The sequence below is a fragment of the Lactuca virosa genome, chromosome 3, assembly GCF_052849685.1.
Source record: "Lactuca virosa cultivar CGN04683 chromosome 3, Lactuca_virosa_CGN04683_v6, whole genome shotgun sequence".
Taxonomy (NCBI): Eukaryota; Viridiplantae; Streptophyta; class Magnoliopsida; order Asterales; family Asteraceae; genus Lactuca; species Lactuca virosa.
In genome coordinates this window covers 249,392,883-249,412,612 of record NC_136428.1, presented here as the reverse complement: position 1 = coordinate 249,412,612, position 19,730 = coordinate 249,392,883, and the positions used below count along the sequence as shown (strand labels likewise).

Sequence of the window (19,730 nt, the reverse complement as noted above, 5' to 3'; positions counted from 1 at the left end):
GCTGTAGGAATCTTAGGTTAGCTATTCCGTTGTTGAGGTAGCTGTTGGGCTTCTGTTGAATAGTTAGGTGGGTCTTCTCATTATAACTCTTGGGTCGAAGGCACCAATGACGGCCTACTGAATTGAGTATGTAGGATGCATGTGTCTATGTGACTATTGTTGGTATGATTGTATGCGTGGAGCCGATCTGGGCTCAGATTCACTACAAACCCGAGGATGATACAGACTCGATGGAGCCGATATGGGCTCGGAGTCATCATGGACTCGGGGTTTATATAGACCCGATACAACTATGTGTAGTTATATTTGTTGTATGTGGTATTTTGAATGGAAATCACTAAGCTTTGTGCTTACAGTTTATGTTTAAAATGTTTTCAGATACTTCTGGTTCAAAAGGAAGGGTCTAACTTGATCGCACTGCATCCCCTGAAGATTTATTCCGCATTGACTGTTTATAATTTTATGCTGATGTTTTAATAATACTTTTTGGGATAATGAATGAATCTTTTTGACATACTTAAAATGAAATTTTTACTCGGTATTTTTGGGATGTTATATCTTATTACTATTAACAAGATAAATTTTAAGGGTCGTCTCTAAGATTTGTTCATCGCCTTCCCCGCTTTTCCGTTGTGTTAACAAATTGTTGTAAATGCCATTAAACTTAAGGACGAATTTGTTCATCTCGTGAAACTTGCTAGTACATTGATCTTTAGTGTGATACTCTCAACGATCCACGACGTTAAGAAAACGCTCATTTATCTGTCGCCAAAAATGGTTATCTTTTTGCGCATTTCCTTTTTTGGAATCCTCCGAAATATTGACCCATGATTGCGCTAAAACCAACTATTCGTCTGGTTGCCATTGTTGAGACGTCATCTTCTCTTTTCGAACCACTGCTTTTGCTTTTCCGCATTTTTTGGGTTTGGATGATCCGGGTTGGGTTTCCCGAACAATTTCGGGATCAGATTGAGTTTATCGAACAAATTCTACTTCCGGTGGGTGAACGTATTCGGAGAGCGGGGAAAGATTCTGAAATGTGGTTGGGCTAAGAGGTTGCATCATGTAAAATTGTTCTGGTATTTGTTGATAGAAAAATTGTTGGGGTCGGGGCAAGATTTAAAACGGGTCCATTTGTGGTCGGTAAACTGACAACTCAATTGGACGAACACTTGCGTGTGATTTGCTACGAAAGGAAAATTGAGGTTTGTTTCGATTCATATTTAGAATACAAAGGTTTCAAAGGTTGTATAAAATGAAAGTGGTTTGTGTGTGAAAAATATAAAATAGATAGATTGTATTTATAGTGATTTTTTGGGAAAAAATTACGAAATTGTAGCCGTTGGCAATGGCTACTTCTCCATTTTCCATGCGGAAAATCCATACCACGAACAACACTTACCGTATTTTTTGGGGGGCTCGGTAGGGTGTTTACCGCATATCGCACGTTACCATGGTATGCGGTAAACGGTGCACCATGTGGTACTAATATGTTATATATTTGATTGGTCAATAATTATTCTAGTATTCCCAACCTTTTTGATGTTGTGGATTGCCCCGTTAAATTCGGTATGAGTAATATGCATGACTTATCGACTCTTTTAACCGTATATCCAAACAAACAATTTTCACAATATTTATCAGTTTAAAACCGATTGAAACTAGGATGGAAAATGAATAAAAACAAATAGGTAAAAAGTTGGTTTTTTTTACGTTAAATTAAGTTTTTTTTGGCTTAATTAAGATAAGTCAAAAAGATACGGTTATAGATTCAGTGCTTAGCTATTTAAAATCATTAATTCAACCAAAAAAAAAGTGAAGAGGAAAATATAGCCATACAAATAGTGCTTACAAATGGGATAATGACTTGAGAGGGTAACATACTTTTGCTATTGGTCACATTTGGTCACTAAATATTTTTTCGTGCTCTAATAGCCATTTAACTTGTTGATTCGTGTAAATTTTCCCCCTATGACCGATTATAGTCGGTTTCAATGGTTGAATCGGTCTGATGTGGCTTTTTTATCCTAGGTGGCCAATGAGGTGGCATGTAGGCCCCGATTTTGCCTCCCCTCCTCATTAAAGTTAAGAGTGAAGTCTCATTTGGTCCTTAAATTCGGTTAGGGCACGATGTCTCATTAACCCCCGATTTTGTCTACTTTAATCTTCAATCGGTCTCTATAATGGCTTCATCACAATGTCCCACTGATCAAAACTTCATTATAGTGGATTTCCACTACAATGGAACGTTTACACCCAACCCATTAGTATACTTTGATCCCGACAGACAATCAGTGCGAGATGTTGACTTCAGTGCTTTTGACTACGAGGAGTTCATGGAATTCCTTCAAAAGCTCACCAGAAGTAGAAGCAAAGACATCTACTTCTGCCTTCCACAAGAGTCTTTAAGTCAGGGAATTCATACACTGGTGAATGACGGTGATTACAAAGAATTTTTGGATTTGGCTTATGCAAATGAGAGGAGAATGAATGTGTATGTGGACCAATATAATGAACCAATCTTCGAATGGATTGAGGAAGAGGAAAATGAAGATCAAGACTACAGCTGTGAAGAGGATGAAGACTCAGTCTTGTTGGACACTTATTATGTTGACCATGAAGAAGATGATGTCGAATATCCATTCCCAGCCAACAAAACCATGGGTGACAGGTTCTTAAACAAACTTTGTCTACATACAGTAAATGTAGATGATCTATATGAAGATGCTGACTATGTTGAACTTCAATACCATGTGCATGATAATAAACAACCATGGAATCAGATGAAACCACTGTTAGGTATGCGATTTTCTAACCTTGTTGAGCTTAAAAACATGTTGAGCAACTATGCAGTTGCCAATGGATATGATCTTTGGTTTGAAAAAAATGACTCCCAAAGGTTGTTAGTTAAGTGTTGCAAAAAAAACAAGTCACCTACTTGTCCATTTAGACTTTGGGCCTCTTGGATGACTAAAGAGAAGACTTTTCAGATAAAATCTCTAGTTAGTGAACATAATTGTATCAGGGTGTTAAAGTTTGGATCCATAGTAACTTATAAGTGGTTAGGCAAACAGTTTATGAGTGAAATTATAGAGAAGCCAAAAATGAGTGTTAGGAAGATGAAATCTAAAGTTTCAACAACATTCAATATAAATGTGAGTGTGGGGCAATGCAGAAATGCAAAGAAATTTGCATTACAAGAAATTGAAGGAAGACTAATTGAACATTATGGGAGATTATGGTCATATGGTCATGAAATTCTGAGGACAAACCCTGGGTCTACTGTGAGGATGGATGTAGACATCATGCCAGATTCCACAACTTTGTTTTCTAAATACTATGTCTGCTTTAAAGCTGTAAGTGATGGTTGGAAGGAAGGGTGCAGGCCTGTGATTGGCCTTGATGGTTGCTTCTTAAAGGGTATTGTTAGGGGAGAAGTTTTTTCAGCTGTAAGGAGGGATGCAAACAACCACATCTACCCTATAGCATGGGCTGTAGTTGGGGTTGAGAACAAGGCCACATGGAAGTGGTTCATAGATCTCCTCATGGATGGCATTGATGGTGGTCTTGGTGCAAGCATTACCCTTCTTTCTGATGGACACAAGGTGAGCATTGGTTAATTTTTTTACATTTGTTTTTATGCATGTTTCACTAATTTTGTTGTTGTTATTTGTAGGGGTTGCTAGAAGCAGTAAAAGAAAGGTGTCCAGAAGCTGAACACAGACAATATGCCAGACACATTGTGGCTAATTTTGGTAAAAGGTTTACTGGTCAACATTTCAGGAAGCTTTTTTGGAGGGCTGTCAAAGATAGTACTGAACAGAAGTTCAAACATGTTATGGAAAAGATCAAATTTGTTGATAGTCAAGCATATGACTACCTTATAGACAGAGATCCTACTACCTGGTCTAAGGCATTTTTTAAAGAGGGAAGAGATTGCGATGAAGTTGAGAATGGGGTGAGTGAGAGTTTCAATTCTGCTATTAGGCATGCTAGAAGGAAACCAATCATCACTATGCTATAGGAGATTAGGATATTTGTGATGGAGAGGATATACAGTCAAAGAGTAGAAGGAAATGAATGAGATTTAACTATCTGTCCAAGTATTAGTAAGCTTATATAAGATTTGAAGGTTAAACAGAGGTAACATGTAGTTTTACAATTCAACAAATGGTTTTTATTAGTTTGTGTTATTAGTTATTAATTTGTAGTCATTATTGCCTTATACAGATTGTGGGGGGTTACTCCTTGTGGTTATCAAAAGTATGAAGTTAGGTTCAATGATGCAGCATATGGAGTGGATCTAATTACAAAGACTTGTACATGTAGAATATGGAGTGAAATAAGAAGAAGTTTCTTTTCAATCATCCTTTTCTCTCAAATCAATCTTTTGAACATGAACATATACTTCTTTGTGATTCCATTCCAAAATTACTACATTGTGATTCCAATCAAAAATACTTCTTTCTAATTCCAGTCAAAATTACTTCTTTGTGATTCCACTCAAGTCAAAATTACTAGTTTGTGATTCCATTCCAGTGAAAATTACTAGTTTGTGATTCCATTCTAGTCAAAATTACTTCATTCCATTCCAACAAGAAGTTAAGATAATGCCTTCATTCCATTCAAACAACATATTTCAATACATCATTTCATCATATACACGATGATCAAAAAAAGAAATCCTATGGTAAACTTATATATTTTTTCCTTCATTGCAATGGCATCAGAGTACTTTTCCTTCTTCATTTGTTCCATGTCTTCCTTCACCTTCTCTACTTCAGTCTTCAATGCTACTATTTCAGCTTCCATTCCCTCCACCACTTCCATTACAGGTTCTACATCCAACCATTTCCAATATTTGCATTTACCCTTCAACACAAATAACTCATAATGAGATTTCAAATTAGGAAAAAAGAATCAGAAAAGGGGGAAGATTCAAGTGAAATAGCTTACCTCATTGCATACCATGAAACGCCTCCCTGGATTCTTTGGTGTTGTTGACGTTAGAATACGTGCAGGGAACCCACAATCACAAGTTTTTGGATCGTTCACTGTTGATTTCTTGCTTGATCGATTGAGGGACGATGAGAAGCTGTAGGAGGAAGCCATCGGGGTATTAGGGCACAATAAAGGAACCACATACACCCCTCTTTTAATAACATTAGCCCAACATGCCACGTAGGATCAAACTGACACGTAGGATCGGTCAATCCATTGCAACCGGAAAAAAGCAGTTGCAGGGGGAAATTTTACACAAATCAACAAGTTAAATGGCTATTAGAGCACAGAAAAAAGTTTAGTGACCACATGTGACCAATAGCAAAAATATGTTACCCTCTCAATTCATTATCCCGCTTACAAATATATAAAGGTTTTTTTTTCATCTACATCAAACCAAGTTTTTTTGGCTTGACCTATTAAGTCATTAAGTCATCATGTCATGATAAGTCAAAAAGACAACCAAATATAGCTGTTGAGAGTCGGTGGTTGGCTATTTAAACTCATTAATTCAACAAAAAAGAAGAGGCAAATATAGATGTCTAAATATTGCTTACAGCTCCTACTCAAAGTTAGAGAGCGATGTTATCAGGTCCCCCAACCCCTTCCTCTCACGGATCTGGCACACAAACGTATTAGCCTATGAACCATCTTCCAGTGGGTCTGAATCCATCGTATCCCAATAACTAAATATACATTGTAGTTGTAGTTGTGGGAAAACCTGCCCTGAAGCAGAAGCCTTCAAATCACCAGAAAGTCCAAACGACTCCACCACCGAAAGATGTGCTTTCATGTCATACAACCGGGTCTCCGGCCTCAACCTCTTTTCACTCTCATATCCACGCTTCTGTTTCATCACACTTTCGATCCCACTAATAGCCTCTTTAGGCACTGCTTGGATTTCCACCCAATAAACTGGTTCCACCAACCTTGGTTCTGCGCTCAGTTGAGATGCGTACATCACACGCCGGGCAGTTGGGATCACCTGTGCGCCACCACGGTGGTTTGCATCAGCATGAACCACCGCATCACAGACTTCAAAACAAATACTCCTCATGTTCTCTTCTGCTAAAGCACCTACCTCTGAAACCCACTGGAAACCAGCAACAACAAAATCCTTTATTTCGTTCAAATACTCAACTCCCTTACACCTATCCACAACCATGTTTGGCCCGGTTCCTTCAGGACCGAAACACCAGATCTTCTTCACGAGATTTTTGTCATAATCGAATTCTTCACACATAATTTTTCCATGGACTTCCGGATCGTCACACGCATCAATTCGACCAACCTCTATGGCGTCAGCAATTCTGATGTCCATGGGTGTAGCTCTCATGTAGAGATTGTTATGTCCGTTTGGAGACTTACTCATAACTGCACGCGAATATTTGTTTGAAACTGTTTCGCCGAAAGAAACAAACGGACCGGACACGTTGATTTCCACTCCACCCATGAAATCATCCTGCAAATCCTTCAAACAGGTTTCCAAATGCAACTCACCCAAAGCACCAATAATATGTTCACCAGACTCTTCCCCTGTCCAAACAACCATAGAATCGGATTGGGCTAGAAGCCTCAAACCGTCAAGCAAGTGGGGTAGATCGGATTCGACCTTACTCTGGACCGTAACATGAACAACTTGGACTGCAGAAAACTTCATGGCACGAATTGGACGCGCCTCGGTTTCTTTTTCATTTGTTAGCGTTACACTTTTGTTGATGGATTGATCCAAACCGAACAACGCAACTATGTTTCCACATGGGACCTCATCATCGATTTCTTGTGTTTTCCCTATCCAAATAACGGTTTTCTCAACCGTTTTTAGAAACAAATCTTTTTTTTCACCCGGGATATATTGCGGACCCATGATCCGGACTTTCAAACCAGTTCAAATCCGACCCGAGAAAACCCGACCAAAAGCAAAGAATCTCCTCTTGTCATTGGATGCAGGAATCATCTTGGATACATATAGCATGAGAGGGCCATCGGGGTCACAGTTTCTGATGGCATTTGCGTATTCATCATCTAAATCCCCTTTGTAAAGAATGTCCACACGGTATGTTTGAGCAATGTGGGGTGAAGGCAGATGAAAGATGATCATTTCAAGTAACTCATCAGCAGCTGGAAGCCATTTCTTCATGACACATATCACCAATGCCTCACCCATCAACTCTTTCTCTTCATAATTCAAGGTGACACCGAGTTTAGTCAGCATAGGGGCCATAACAGATCCTTCTTGTCATTCATACAAGTATCAATTATCTGCTTAATGGGTTCATAACAAAATTGAACAAACCCACGTTTGCAAGTCGGAGACCAGGTACTCTTTGTGGTCCATTTTTTGATTACCGGGTCATAATAGTTTTCACCCCAAAGCCTCTCCATCATCTTTGACTCGTCAACATGGAATTTACTCGCGTACTTTTTCGCAAAACTTCTCAGAGTAAATCCCCAGCCATGGAGCCCACATGAAAAAGCAACAACACCTTTTTCGGGGTACAACTCGATATCAATCGTATCTGTATAAGGAGCCATGATGCCATTTACTTCTTCAATAACACTTTTGAGAGTTTGATACAGTTTTTCACCATCAACTTGGCCTCCAAGGAAAACGCGATCCATTTTATTAATGGTTAACATGGGTCGGACTCTTTCAGCAATTGCTCGGTGAAGGACGCTTTCGGTCATTTTATAAGGTAAGTTCTTCAGCTGTAAACTTCACCAGGTCATTTTATAAGGTAAGCTATCTTGGTAACAACGTAAGAAAAAGTAAAAAGAAATTGATGTTGATAATGATTGTTACCATTTTGCCTAGTTTTTGTTGGTGTGTAGTTGGAATGCTTCTATCAAAAATCCTGCAAGAAAATAGCAAACAGTGAATTAGATTCTTTACCTTAGACATATAATCCATCAAAATTGTACTCAATAAGTAATGTTGACACATAAATACAAACATGTCTAAACCCATTAAGCCATTTTGTCAAGCATGTCTATGAATGCTAAACAACTATTTATAGTTTCTAGGAAATGACTCAGAGATATGAAGGACATGATCAGATAAGTGCTTTAACAGAGAAATGAATTAATGTAGAACAATCTAAAATGGTTATAAGATATTGTGACTAAATCAACCTTCATCTGCCGTTATATAATAAGCATGGCTGTACTACCTTACCTTCTAGAAAGAATGAGCTCAAATACACATCATGCCTTTCAAGCAATTCTTCCTGAGTTATATTTTGAAACTTTTTGCCTCAAACCTAGGGCTTCAAATACACAAGAGATAATCCAACGTGTTACTAATTAACAACAACGTTTTTAGTTTAGAAACATCAATCATATGAATATAAAACCTAACTATAGAAAAAAAGGTGATGATTATAGCAGTTAATTCAGAAACGATTGAAGGAAACAAATAAGAATGGCGAGATTGATTTCTTTGTGATCAAACAAAGGCTCCTCAAGGTTCAAACTCAAACAATCAGAATCTTCTCATTTAATTTCGTGAAAATTTTTGACGTGATATAACTATACTTCATCAATCCTGATCCATCGTCATCAAATTTCATGCAGTGATAAATGATAATCATCATCTCCCTATGTCATCAGCGATGAATCAGGGAGCTTGAAAAAAAAAAAAAAAAAAAAAAAAAAAAAAAAAAAACATTAGGTAATAGAATAACGCCCCTTCAATTTCGATAAAAAATTGTCATTGAAGTGAAATTACTGGAGAATCCGCAAGATTTTGTAGGTGCTTGATGTGAATTATTGCTTGATTTTTGTTTACGCTTGTTTGAGACGTAGAGAACCATCTACTGTAGTAGAGCTAAAATGGTGAAGAGTTTGAGTGAAGTTTGGTATGCATGAATGAAGCAAGAATGAAAAAGCATCGTTCCACTCCCTTGGATTTATGTTGTTCGGTTACCATCCGGGATTAGCATTCTCTCAAATCCCGTTTTTTTCATTTTTGTTTTAAACCATTAAAGATGTGTTTGTTTGTTTGTTTGTTTGTTTTTTTTTTTTTTTTTTTTTGATTTATTTTTTTATATTTTTTTTTGAGTATTTATGTATCTTGGTGAAAACACATTTACATTGTGCAATCTTACAAATTGTTTGTTTTTTTAAAAATTACAAAAGTTAAAACATCTATATGTCGTCTTCTCTAAAAAGACATAGATCAAAGTTTATGGACGGAAATATATTTTCCGCAGATATTTTTTAGACAATAAATAATGATTAAATTTTTTTATATATAATTAAAGATGTTTTACTTTTTTTTTCCTTTTATATTTTTTGAAAGGCTATATTTTAATTGACTTTTATATAAAATAATATTTTTTTATGATCCAAATATAGAATAGTATAAGAAAATCTATAGAAAAGTCTTAAATTTTTGGGAAAAAGGTTTTAATAGAGTCCTAAAAAAAAATTTAACAGTAAAGTCCTATTATTTTGAGAAAATCATATAATCTGTCATTTGTTGTTCAAATATAATCAGGTCTTTTCTGTTTAAAAAAAACTTTTAGGATTTTATTGAAACTTTTCTCAAAAGTTTGGGATTTTTCTTTAGATTTCTCAATAGTATAAACAAGAAACAGTAACTTATTGACATTGTACGAATCAAACATCTATTTATCATATAATGTGTGTAAATATCATAAAACCATAATATATTATATGTCAATTTAAAAAAAAAAGAGACTATATTAATTTTGTGCAAATTAAAAAAACAATATCTTTTCTAAAATTGTTGAATTGCCTTTTTAGGGGTTTTTCAATAAGATTTATATATTAGATTGTTTTTTTTGTATCTTGCTTTTAATATAAGAGGTTTTGAATTTGTAAAAAGTTATATGGAGATTATAATAGACACAAATTACTCTAGTGTTTTTTTGGTAATTATAAAATAATTCTTTTGTTTCTGAAATTCAAAAATATCACTATATTGAAGATGAGGACATCAGTTTTGTTGGAGTGATGAGTTATTTACTTAATATGAACAACCCAATGTGTTATTTTGAAATATATGGAATGAATATTATTTTTTAAAAAAATTGTTATTATGGTTGTATGAATTATATTTAAGTGTTGTAAAATTAGAATTATTTACATTTGAATGTTGAAAAAATCTTTTAAGTTTAAAAATCAATTTATATATATTTCAGTTTATTTTAGCATCCTGCGGACACTAAAAAACAAACAGTCTTTTTATTCCTGACTGTAGACATTTGGTCCACATCTTCTCTGCAGATGTGCTTCACAGACTACAGACATTTTACTTTTTAAAAAACAAATAACACCTAACATACACTTTCTAAATTCTACTCCTTCTAAACTATTATTCTTGTCCACCGCGGGACTTGAACCCTCAACCCCTTAAGAAATAACATTTTTTCAACACCCTGAACCGCATCTAGAGAATGTTTGTGGCGCGTTCTCTACGTGCATAAAAAATACATGCATAAAAAACAGAATAAAGCATAAAGTTAACTTTATATCAAATAATCCCACAAAAAGGATCGAATAATTAATGGCTAAATAATCTAAAGCAATATTTTGTATCACCAAAGGGGAGTCTCTTGTTTGTTCAATTAGTTTAGTAAAATTTGAACGGACACACCATAATTTGAAGAAACTAACTCCATTTTCGATATTCATATCTTTGAGTCTGATACTATCATTACCTACCTTGTACCTAGCATTAAAGGTTCATTGAGGTAAAATATAATGACTTAGGAGTGTTTCAACATGCCTCTTCTTCATCACATGTAGACTATTATTGCATAAAATTCCATATGACACATACTTAGCACACAAACATGTGAAGCTCAAAGAACAAAATGTAACAATGTGCCAATCTGTTTTATCAATATCGAGTTGCCCAACTCAATATTTGCCTTCTTCTGTACTTTTTCTTAGAGTCTCATGAGTTAAATTATTAATAGCTTCTGTCCATTCCTTTTTGAAAATATAAATAACTTTCTGGTATAACACTCACCTACTTTTGCTTCGATTAGATGTACTAAGGAAAGAACCAGCCTCGATTTTATAGTCTTGAAATCTTCATCTTCTTTGGCGACCCTTCATGACGCAACTGCTTTGTCATATTGTACTACAAGTTCATTCAAAATGGTTATTAAGTTAACAAATCCATCAAAAAAATGAATTAATACTCTCACTCCATCCACTTGTGGTCATACAAGCCAAGAAAATATCCCCCACGTAAGCTTTAGCCCAATGTATTCATTGGTTATACATGCCACTTATCCAATAATTACTTTCTAGTTTATACTTACCACATATAACTTCCCATGTGGATTCAAATTCTTTAATGGTGTCACTTTCTACCCATTGTCTATATGATTCTTGAAAATCACCATAGTGGGAAACATACGGTCAAAGGTGTTCCGGTTCATGCTTCTTGATATGTTATGCACAAAAACGATGTCGAGTGTTTGGAAACACTCTTTTTTCATTGCATTGCCCATAGATGTTTCTTGATCAATGATAAGTGCCTTTAGATACTTGTTAAACATACATTTGAGGAAATACTCAAATAACCATTCAAATGTTTCTTCATTTTACGTTTTCTAGTAATGTCCCACAATAAAGTATAGACTGCCCATGATGATTCACCCCAATAAAGGGAAAAAAATCATCTTGAATTTGTTTGTTATATAAATGACATAAAAAACAACATCTCCAAATTTCTTATAGGCGTCTCTTGATCTTCCATTAGCCCAAAAAATATTTTTAGGACAACAATCATCATACAATCCAAGAAAATATATTGGTCATTATCTACTAATGATTTATCTTGAAAATGTTTTATAAGTCCATAAAACTCATTTCCTGTATGTTGTTTTTGTTGCTCAGATAAGACATCAACACATTGCTTTGAAGTAACATCAGCTTCATTTGAGGTTTTCATTGCATTAATAGCTTTTTTTAACTAACAAGGTTTCAACCCTGGTTGTCCAAGTTCCATTATAAGAGATTTACATTCCATTAAACGATGGAACTTGCTATGAGACCGATGCTTCATCACCTTCGTTGGTGTCATGCTCAATTCGTGATTGTGCGTGTCATTAAATGCGTCCACCAACCATTTCCTATCCTTCTGTCTTGTAATTAGAAGCATTGTGTGGCATTCGGTTCTAACATCTATACAACGTTTTTTTTCTCATTTCCACTTGAAGCATTTTTTCCAACTATTTGAAACCTTTTTTGTTGTATACATATGTCTTCCGATAAGGCTCATTTGTTATCGTGTTTCTAAATATATCATCTTTACGTATACCAAAGCCATGTAAAAACAAATAATCGGTATATGCATCATTAGGTATATCGAAAACCTTTCCCAATATACTTTCATCATTAACTTCATGTTTGTCACATTCAATGTTCACATCGACATCTTGATTTTTTTTTCAAATTCATATGATGCTTCCATGAAATTATTTGTGTCAATATCTTAAGTTATATGTAGTTCAATAGTTTGATTAGTTGCTTCAGTTTCAAACATTATGGTCTGCTAAAAACCACGATCCATGTTTCCAAATAAAAGATTAACACCATTTTGTTTACTATTAGTTAGAAAAATCAAAACCACCAACAATGTTGAGCTCTAAAAAGCAACAATGCAACTATAAAATCTCGAAACAAATAAGACTAAACAACCAATTCCGAACTCTGGAAAAACAATCTCAAAGATTAAAATTCAGAAAAATTGAAAAACGAAATCAATGTCTACTATTTAAGTTTTAGAAAAATATTTGGAAGTGTTCTTAACCAAAAAACAAAGAATTTGTAGTTTTTGAAGGAGGTCAATTTCATGAACCCATTTCTTTAATGCGGTTTCTTGAACGAATCTTGTGAAATCTAATTTCTTGAAGCTTTTTTTAGTGAAATCTGTGAAATTTGATTTCTTGAATTAGAAGCCAAATGAAAAAAATCCAATTCTTGAACCTTTTTTTGTTCCGTGATTTATGAGGAATCCGATTCAAGAAGCAGCCGTATAACAAACTTTTTTTTTCAAAACAATGATGATCACAGAAGCAATCGAAAATCAAGAAGCAATCGAAAATCAAGGAAGATAGGATCAATATTTTCATAAAAATAAGGAAATAAATTGGAACGTAGCATTTTTTCTAGTAAATTATATTTTTTTTTCAGCAAATTAAATCACTAATCAAAACTACAACTACGTACTCATTTTATGATGGCATGGACTGAACTCAAAACAAAACCAAACCAAATAGTCTAATTTACTCTTAATTTAAAAATAATAATAATAATAATAAGACTATGACATCCTATACTTTTTTAATATTTCTGTTTTTAACGCTAACGCCGTTTCAAGCTCAATTCTCGATAGATGATTGGCGCACATTGTCAACACTTTTAAATCTTCCGTTCGTTGCTTTTCTTCACGTGCTTTTTCCTTTTTACGTAATTTTTCTTTTTTGTACTCCATATACACATTAAAATTCGAATTAAAAACATGAAACTCCTCCGCCATTTTTTCTAAATAGGTGTTGTATCCCGTTAAACCAACCGAAGAAGCTTTCTTTTTTGTTTTTTCTTCAATTTCATCCTCGTTGAGGTCAAATCCAACACAAGCATCCGAAGATATTGTATAGTTTAAGTCGGATGTTTTTGATTGTTTTGTAGCACCACTTGTTTTTAAATTTTCTTTCCAATTTGACTCAACATTCATAGGCAGTTCATCCTCAGGCTCAGGCTCGGAGTTAGGCTTGGACGCGGGTTGGGGCTGAGGTGGACCCTGTTCAGAAGCTACAGCCATTGATATAGATATTTTGCGTAGACTTTGTTTAGATTCTTTAGTTTTGGCGGAAATGACTAAATTGCCATCGAGATTTGGTGTGCGGACTTGGGGTTGAAGTTGTTTCCTAGCCAAATGACCGCGAATGTAAGCTTGAAGAAGTATGATGCCGTTGAGGGACAAAAATGTCCTACGAGCCTTCACATGTAGTTTATTCACGTTAGTATAGATGGAATGGAATGAACAAGATAATGGGTTTAAAGAAATTGTTTTTTTAGAATATTTCATTCCATTCCCTATTTGACTACTGTATATCACATAACTAGGAAACAAATTGAAATTATTATAAAATAAAGAAGCATTTTCCTTTCACAATAACCAAAAAATATTACCGAATAGCCCCTGACAGCTGCCTGTGCTTTGATAGCAGCTTGCTCTAGTCTGATGAACTCATCTTCATTTTCAGTATTTAGCCCAGTGGTACTTCTTGCAACTTCACTTGTACTATTCGTTAGGTTCACACTGGAAGTCTTCGCTAACTCTGTATGTTCTTCACTGGCATGCGTAACAAGAGGAACTGAGCTTGAAATCATGGAATTATTAACAAAATCGTTTGATGTTGCTTTAGCAGTAATGGAGGTCTTGTTTCCTAAAGTAGTATCCTTCAACAATGAAGAAATAAAGATCAAATTGATTGTTCATCAATCACTTAAAAGAATTTTAAGGCATATAAGTGATGGGTGTAAACAACGTTTTCTTACTTGATAGAGATTAGATTTCGATGATCTTTTCCCTAAAAGTATAGTCTGGATCCACTTTCCTTGAGACTTTCTCATTGTTGACAAATGGTGGTTGGAACTGGTGTAACCTTCAAATTTATGCATAATTTAGGAAGAAGCTACGTACTTTCTTATACTGTAGGAATTCACTTTGGGTTTCGTAAATTGGAAACTGGAGGAGTTATATGCAAACATCCATGGTGATTAAGGAATTAGGAACTTTGAGAAGGTCGATCAGTGAAAACAAAAAAGGAAAATCACTGAACATTTGGATAACATCATAACATGTTAACGATTCATATAAGACATCTTATAAAAATCGAAAAACCAAAAACAAACATCACACAAGTTTCTAAAATCCGTCGAAAACTTCTTTATCGAAAACAAACATTACGTTTTTGAACACAAAGTAATACAGATCTGCAAATGTACCTGAAATCAGATAAACTCTCAGAATAAAAACCCTAGCTCGCCAATCGTGAAAAAAAAACACACAAAAAATCAATGAGAAAAATGAGCAAGCGGATATATAACGGGTCGAAACTCGAAAGTTCAAATCAAAGGTGATTTAAAATAATAATAATAAATAAATAAATAAACTTTTTTATTTAAAAACTAGAGAAGGATCCGTGTTGCGGGGGTTAGAAGGTATTCCATTGTAAAACATGATATTGATTAAGGTGTTGCGGGGGTTAGAAGGTATTCCATTGTAAAACATGATATTGATTGAGGGGGTGTTTGGCAAAAAAACTTATTGCTTATTAGCTTATAACTTATTAGCTTATTAGCTTATAAGTTAATAAGGAAGTAGAAGGTAACTTATGAAAAAATGACTTATTACAGGTTCCCCACCGGAATAAGTTATTTTCATCCAAACACTTTTTTAACTTATAGTGGTGTGGAAACTAATAAGTTGTTTTAAAAAGCTTAGCCAAACACCCCCTAAGTAAATAAAATATATTGTTAAATAGGGTTAGTATATGGGACAATTTAATATATTATTTATAATCTTGTAACAGAATAATAAATAATAATAATAATAATAATAAAACAAACTCACCTTTTCAAGAAAAGAAAGGAAAAGATCAGCGAAATAGCTTATGTTAACCTTTCTTGACTTGTTAGATTTAATCCTATTTATGCTCAAACTACATGCGTCTTCAATGTGTTTTTCGGCAACCGCTCTCACACCTTATTACTATTAAAATTTTGGTCTTAAGTCACATAAAGATGAAAGATAAAATATGGGTTTATTTTTTAAAATATAGAGCAAACTGTGGACAATAGCAATAGTGAAGTAGGTTGCTATTTCCTGCAATTTGCCCTTCAAATATATGTTAAAAGTTAAAGTCGGTGCACAATATATGTTAAAAGTTAAAGTCGGTTCACAAGTCTGAAATGAAAAACAAATATGTAAAAGAAGTGAAATGAATGCTACAAAAATAAATCTGAAAAAGTTCTTGTTTACAATTGTACAACAAAATAGAAAAAAAAACATACAATTAAAACTAAATGACAAAAATGCCCATCAATGCATTTGTCCAAAATAATAGTTTAGACTTCATTTGACCAGTCAAATTGTTGATGGAAATAGCACAAGAGATATTGTCCTTGCTACTATCACATTTCAAGATTGGGACTCTTGCATGTGAAATATATTTTATCCCATGAAATCCACCTGTAAAATAAAAGCAACATCATCTATATCATGAAATTTGGCTAAAACATATTATTAAAAAGCGAAAAAAAACATACATTTTCTTTTTAGAGCTTTTAATACATCTAATATTAAAGTTTGCTCTGTAATGGTAATAGATGTTAAGTTGATTAGATTTTATGGTTAAAAAAGTATGTTGAATGGATTGGTAAAATGGTGAAAGTAACTTGAAAATATAAAACAAAAGCAAACCTGTTGAGTTGAGTGGTTAGTTGTAAAACAATATTTTTCTGCAAAGTGTTATTGTAACATCCCCTGGCACGTATCACAATATTGTCCGTTTTGGGCTCCTGGCGCGAAAACTTCCCGGGGGTCACCCATCCCAGGATTGATATAGCATGAGCACGCTTAACTGAAAAGTTCTTATGGGATCTTCTGTCCTCACGGCTTTAAAACGCGTTGTGACAAGAAAGGTATCTACACCCTTATAAGGAAATGTTTCGTTCTCCTTCCAAGCCGATGCGGGATCAGGTGCAACCCACCTTCACCCCCCACTATAGGGTTTGATGTCCCCGTCGAACATATCGACCCGTGCCCTAACTCTGATACCATTTGTAGCATCCCCTTGTAGTACATATCACAATATTGTCCGCTTTGGGCTCCCGTCGCGAAAACTTCCCAGGGGGTCACCCATCCCTGGATTGCTCTTGCCCGAGCACGCTTAACTGCAGAGTTCTTATGGGAACTGCTGCCCTCATGGCTTTAAAACACGTTGTGACAAGGAAGGTATCCACACCCTTATAAGGAAATGCTTTGTTCTCTTTCCAAGCCGATGTGGGATCAGGTGCAACCCACCTTAATTGTAACGTCCGTGTTTCGAGGCTAAGCATTTATGCGCTGATGTAATAGTTATGGTCAACAAATATAACTCATTTTGAAGTAATAAAAAGGAATTAATCGAGTATTATGTGAATTATGTGAATTTATGTGCTTTATGCTTGTTTATTATGATATAATAAATCAAGAATGAAAACAAGGGCCAAAAATAAAAATATAGATAGACCTGATATCTATGAAGAAAGTTGTAGTGGTTGTGACAAGGATTCCGGAGATATGAAGAACGCCGAAATTCGAGTTATAACGAAGAAGTTATGGCATGTCGAAGTTTCGCGACAGAACCGACACGACACTGGGTGACGTAAATAGTGAATTTACAATAGACTGATTTTTAGCCTTAGCAATCTAAACGAAAGTCGTAGTGTTCGTTAAACCGAGAGCATGCATAAAAAGAACGCCCAAATCTGACTTCGTATGAAGAAGTTATGGTTTTTCTAAGATTTGGCATAACAGTGCACAGCCCGGAATTCGAATTTTAGATCGAGCGGTTTTTTGCCAACGCAACCTAAATGAGATTTGAAGATCTCATTATTGTAGCGCAACAGTAAAAAGACAGACGAAAACGGACATTGGATGAAGAAGTTATGAATTTTTAATAGACTTTTCATGTCCTGACCTATTAAAAATATAACTTTAAAAATAGAGTCAAAATTAGCTGACGGAATCTAAATGAAAGTTGTAGAGTACGTCTCTACCTACACATGGATATAAAGAACGTCGAAAACAACGCTCGTATGCGAAAGTTACGAATTATAGAAGTTGGAGGTGTAAATTGCGAAGTTGGATGCGAGGCTACGCCCTGCGTAGACCTTCGGACGCGTCGCGTACGAGTACGCCCCGCGTTGACCGAAGTACGCTCATCGATCTCTTTTCTTCTGTGGTCCGAAGCCAGCCACGTCGCTCCACCGAAACTCTGACGCCTGCCCCTTACGCGCAGCATACCACCGAGGGTACGCCCAGCGTACTCCGAGGCCTCGCGCCTATATAAGGGTGCGAGGTGCAACCCCATTTTTCACACTTTTTCAACTCTCTTTCACTCTCTACTCTCTCTCTAGCCTTCCAAAACACCCCCAAAGCCTAGGGAACCTCCCTAACACTATAGGAAGGCCTCGGAGAATCCGAAGGCTCCAAGAAAAAGAGTTTTTCGGTTTAAAACTCTGCCCGCGCGGAGCCCGGTTTTCAAGCAAACTTCCCGGTTTCGTCGAAGGAAATTATTTTAAGAAGCAAAGTGTTGTCCAAGTCACTCCTTATCAGGTGAGTGCATAGTCACTTTCATCTTACACATAGATATGAAGTATTTTATATAAATTGCGTGCTATGTGTATATTTACTTGAGATCTGTGCTAGATGAAAGATTTAAACTTCTTTGTTTTTCAGATCTAAACCGTATATTTATTTTGTTTTCTGATCTGAACCTTTTCTTCAGATCTAGGCTGTAGATGTATTTTGTTTTCAGATCTGAACATTTTTCTTCAGATCAAGGCTGTAGATGTATTATGTTTTCAGATCTGAACCTTTTTCGTCAAATCTAGGCTGTAGATGTATTTTGTTTCCAGATCTGATCCTTTTTTCGTCACATCTAGGCTGTAGATGTATTTTGTTTCCAGATCTGAACCTTTTTCTTCAGATCTAAGTTGTAGATGCATTTTGTTTCCAGATCTGAACCCTTTTCTTCAGATCTAGGCTGTAGATGTATTTTGTTTTCAGATCTGAACCTTTTTCTTCAGATCAAGGCTGTAGATGTATTTTGTTTCCAGATCTGAACCTTTTCTTCAGATCTAAAAGTATATATGTATTTTATATCTATAAATACGTTGGGTAGAACATGGGTAGATAAATGATGAGGTATGAAAGATGATATAGATGAATATTGGTAGCTGCACCACATCATATAGATGTTTTTCGAACTACGATGCACTCTAAACATCCTAGCAGCTGCGCAAAACTGATAACATCGGCAGTTGCGCCTAATAGAGAACATCATAATCCTGCCAGCTGCGCCAGATAAATGATATTGGCAGTTGCGCCTAAGTGATAACAACACAATCCTGGCAGCTGCGCCTAAAGGATAATATTGGCAGCTGTGCCTAATAGATGACATTAGTAGTAATGGACTTCGCGCATATTCCCTAGGATAAACCTTAGGAATGAATGAATGAAGGATAGCTGATTCTTAGGGTAGATCCTTAAGAATAAAGAAGATAATGGGGATGGATAATTGGGTTGAATGTTTGATGTTTAAACATAATAACTGTATTATTATGGGTTGAAAACCCTATGTACTCACCAGGTTTCCCAACCTGACCCACTCAGTTTATTTGTATCACAGGTGTCGATATAAAGTTGCACTACACTAAGAGATTAAAGAGATGTAGATCACTAGTGTAAATGAATGTAAGTTTTGTTTATGCTTATGTTTCTGTATTGACGTTGACATCCCAAAGTTTAAAATCAATAGAATACATTTCTTCGGAAATGATTTATCATGTTTTTCTGGGAACAAAAATTCCGCAACACTTTTCTTTAAAAGTATACTCTGATTTTGAAAATGAAGCATAAAAAAATCGGTCTTTTCTGGCCGTGAAAACGGGGATGTCACAGTTGGTATCAG

General features: G+C 35.3%; 2 protein-coding genes and 1 pseudogene across 2 annotated transcripts; 1 reads left to right on the top strand and 2 right to left on the bottom strand.

Annotated features, from left to right (window-relative positions):
- The first annotated feature begins 2,183 nt into the window (after positions 1-2,183).
- Positions 2,184-4,024, top strand: LOC145164521 (uncharacterized). Its single transcript, XM_079083233.1, has 3 exons — positions 2,184-2,875; positions 3,026-3,605; positions 3,677-4,024. Exons 1-3 carry the CDS (start codon positions 2,184-2,186, stop codon positions 4,022-4,024), a joined length of 1,620 nt encoding a protein of 539 aa, XP_078939359.1.
- Positions 4,025-4,643: 619 nt separating this feature from the next.
- On the bottom strand, positions 4,644-5,213 carry LOC145162903 (uncharacterized). Its single transcript, XM_079081886.1, has 2 exons — positions 4,957-5,213; positions 4,644-4,872 (listed from the first exon to the last, which is right to left on the bottom strand). Exons 1-2 carry the CDS (start codon positions 5,110-5,112, stop codon positions 4,648-4,650), a joined length of 381 nt encoding a protein of 126 aa, XP_078938012.1. The 5' UTR covers positions 5,113-5,213; the 3' UTR covers positions 4,644-4,647.
- Positions 5,214-5,554: 341 nt separating this feature from the next.
- Positions 5,555-7,704, bottom strand: LOC145162902 (elongation factor 2 pseudogene; annotated as a pseudogene).
- Positions 7,705-19,730: the final 12,026 nt, after the last annotated feature.

What these genes read in the sequence shown, in the direction of transcription:
- LOC145164521 (XM_079083233.1), top strand. Translation starts at nt 2,184, where the DNA reads ATGGCTTCATCACAATGTCCCACTGATCAAAACTTCATTATAGTGGAT. An exon ending in GCCAATGGATATGATCTTTG is followed by an intron (nt 2,876 to 3,025) that starts GTTTGAAAAAAA and finishes TAATTGTATCAG; the next exon opens with GGTGTTAAAGTTTGGATCCA. An exon ending in TTCTTTCTGATGGACACAAG is followed by an intron (nt 3,606 to 3,676) that starts GTGAGCATTGGT and finishes TGTTATTTGTAG; the next exon opens with GGGTTGCTAGAAGCAGTAAA.
- LOC145162903 (XM_079081886.1), bottom strand. Translation starts at nt 5,112, where the DNA reads ATGGCTTCCTCCTACAGCTTCTCATCGTCCCTCAATCGATCAAGCAAG. An exon ending in GTTTCATGGTATGCAATGAG is followed by an intron (nt 4,873 to 4,956) that starts GTAAGCTATTTC and finishes TTTGTGTTGAAG; the next exon opens with GGTAAATGCAAATATTGGAA.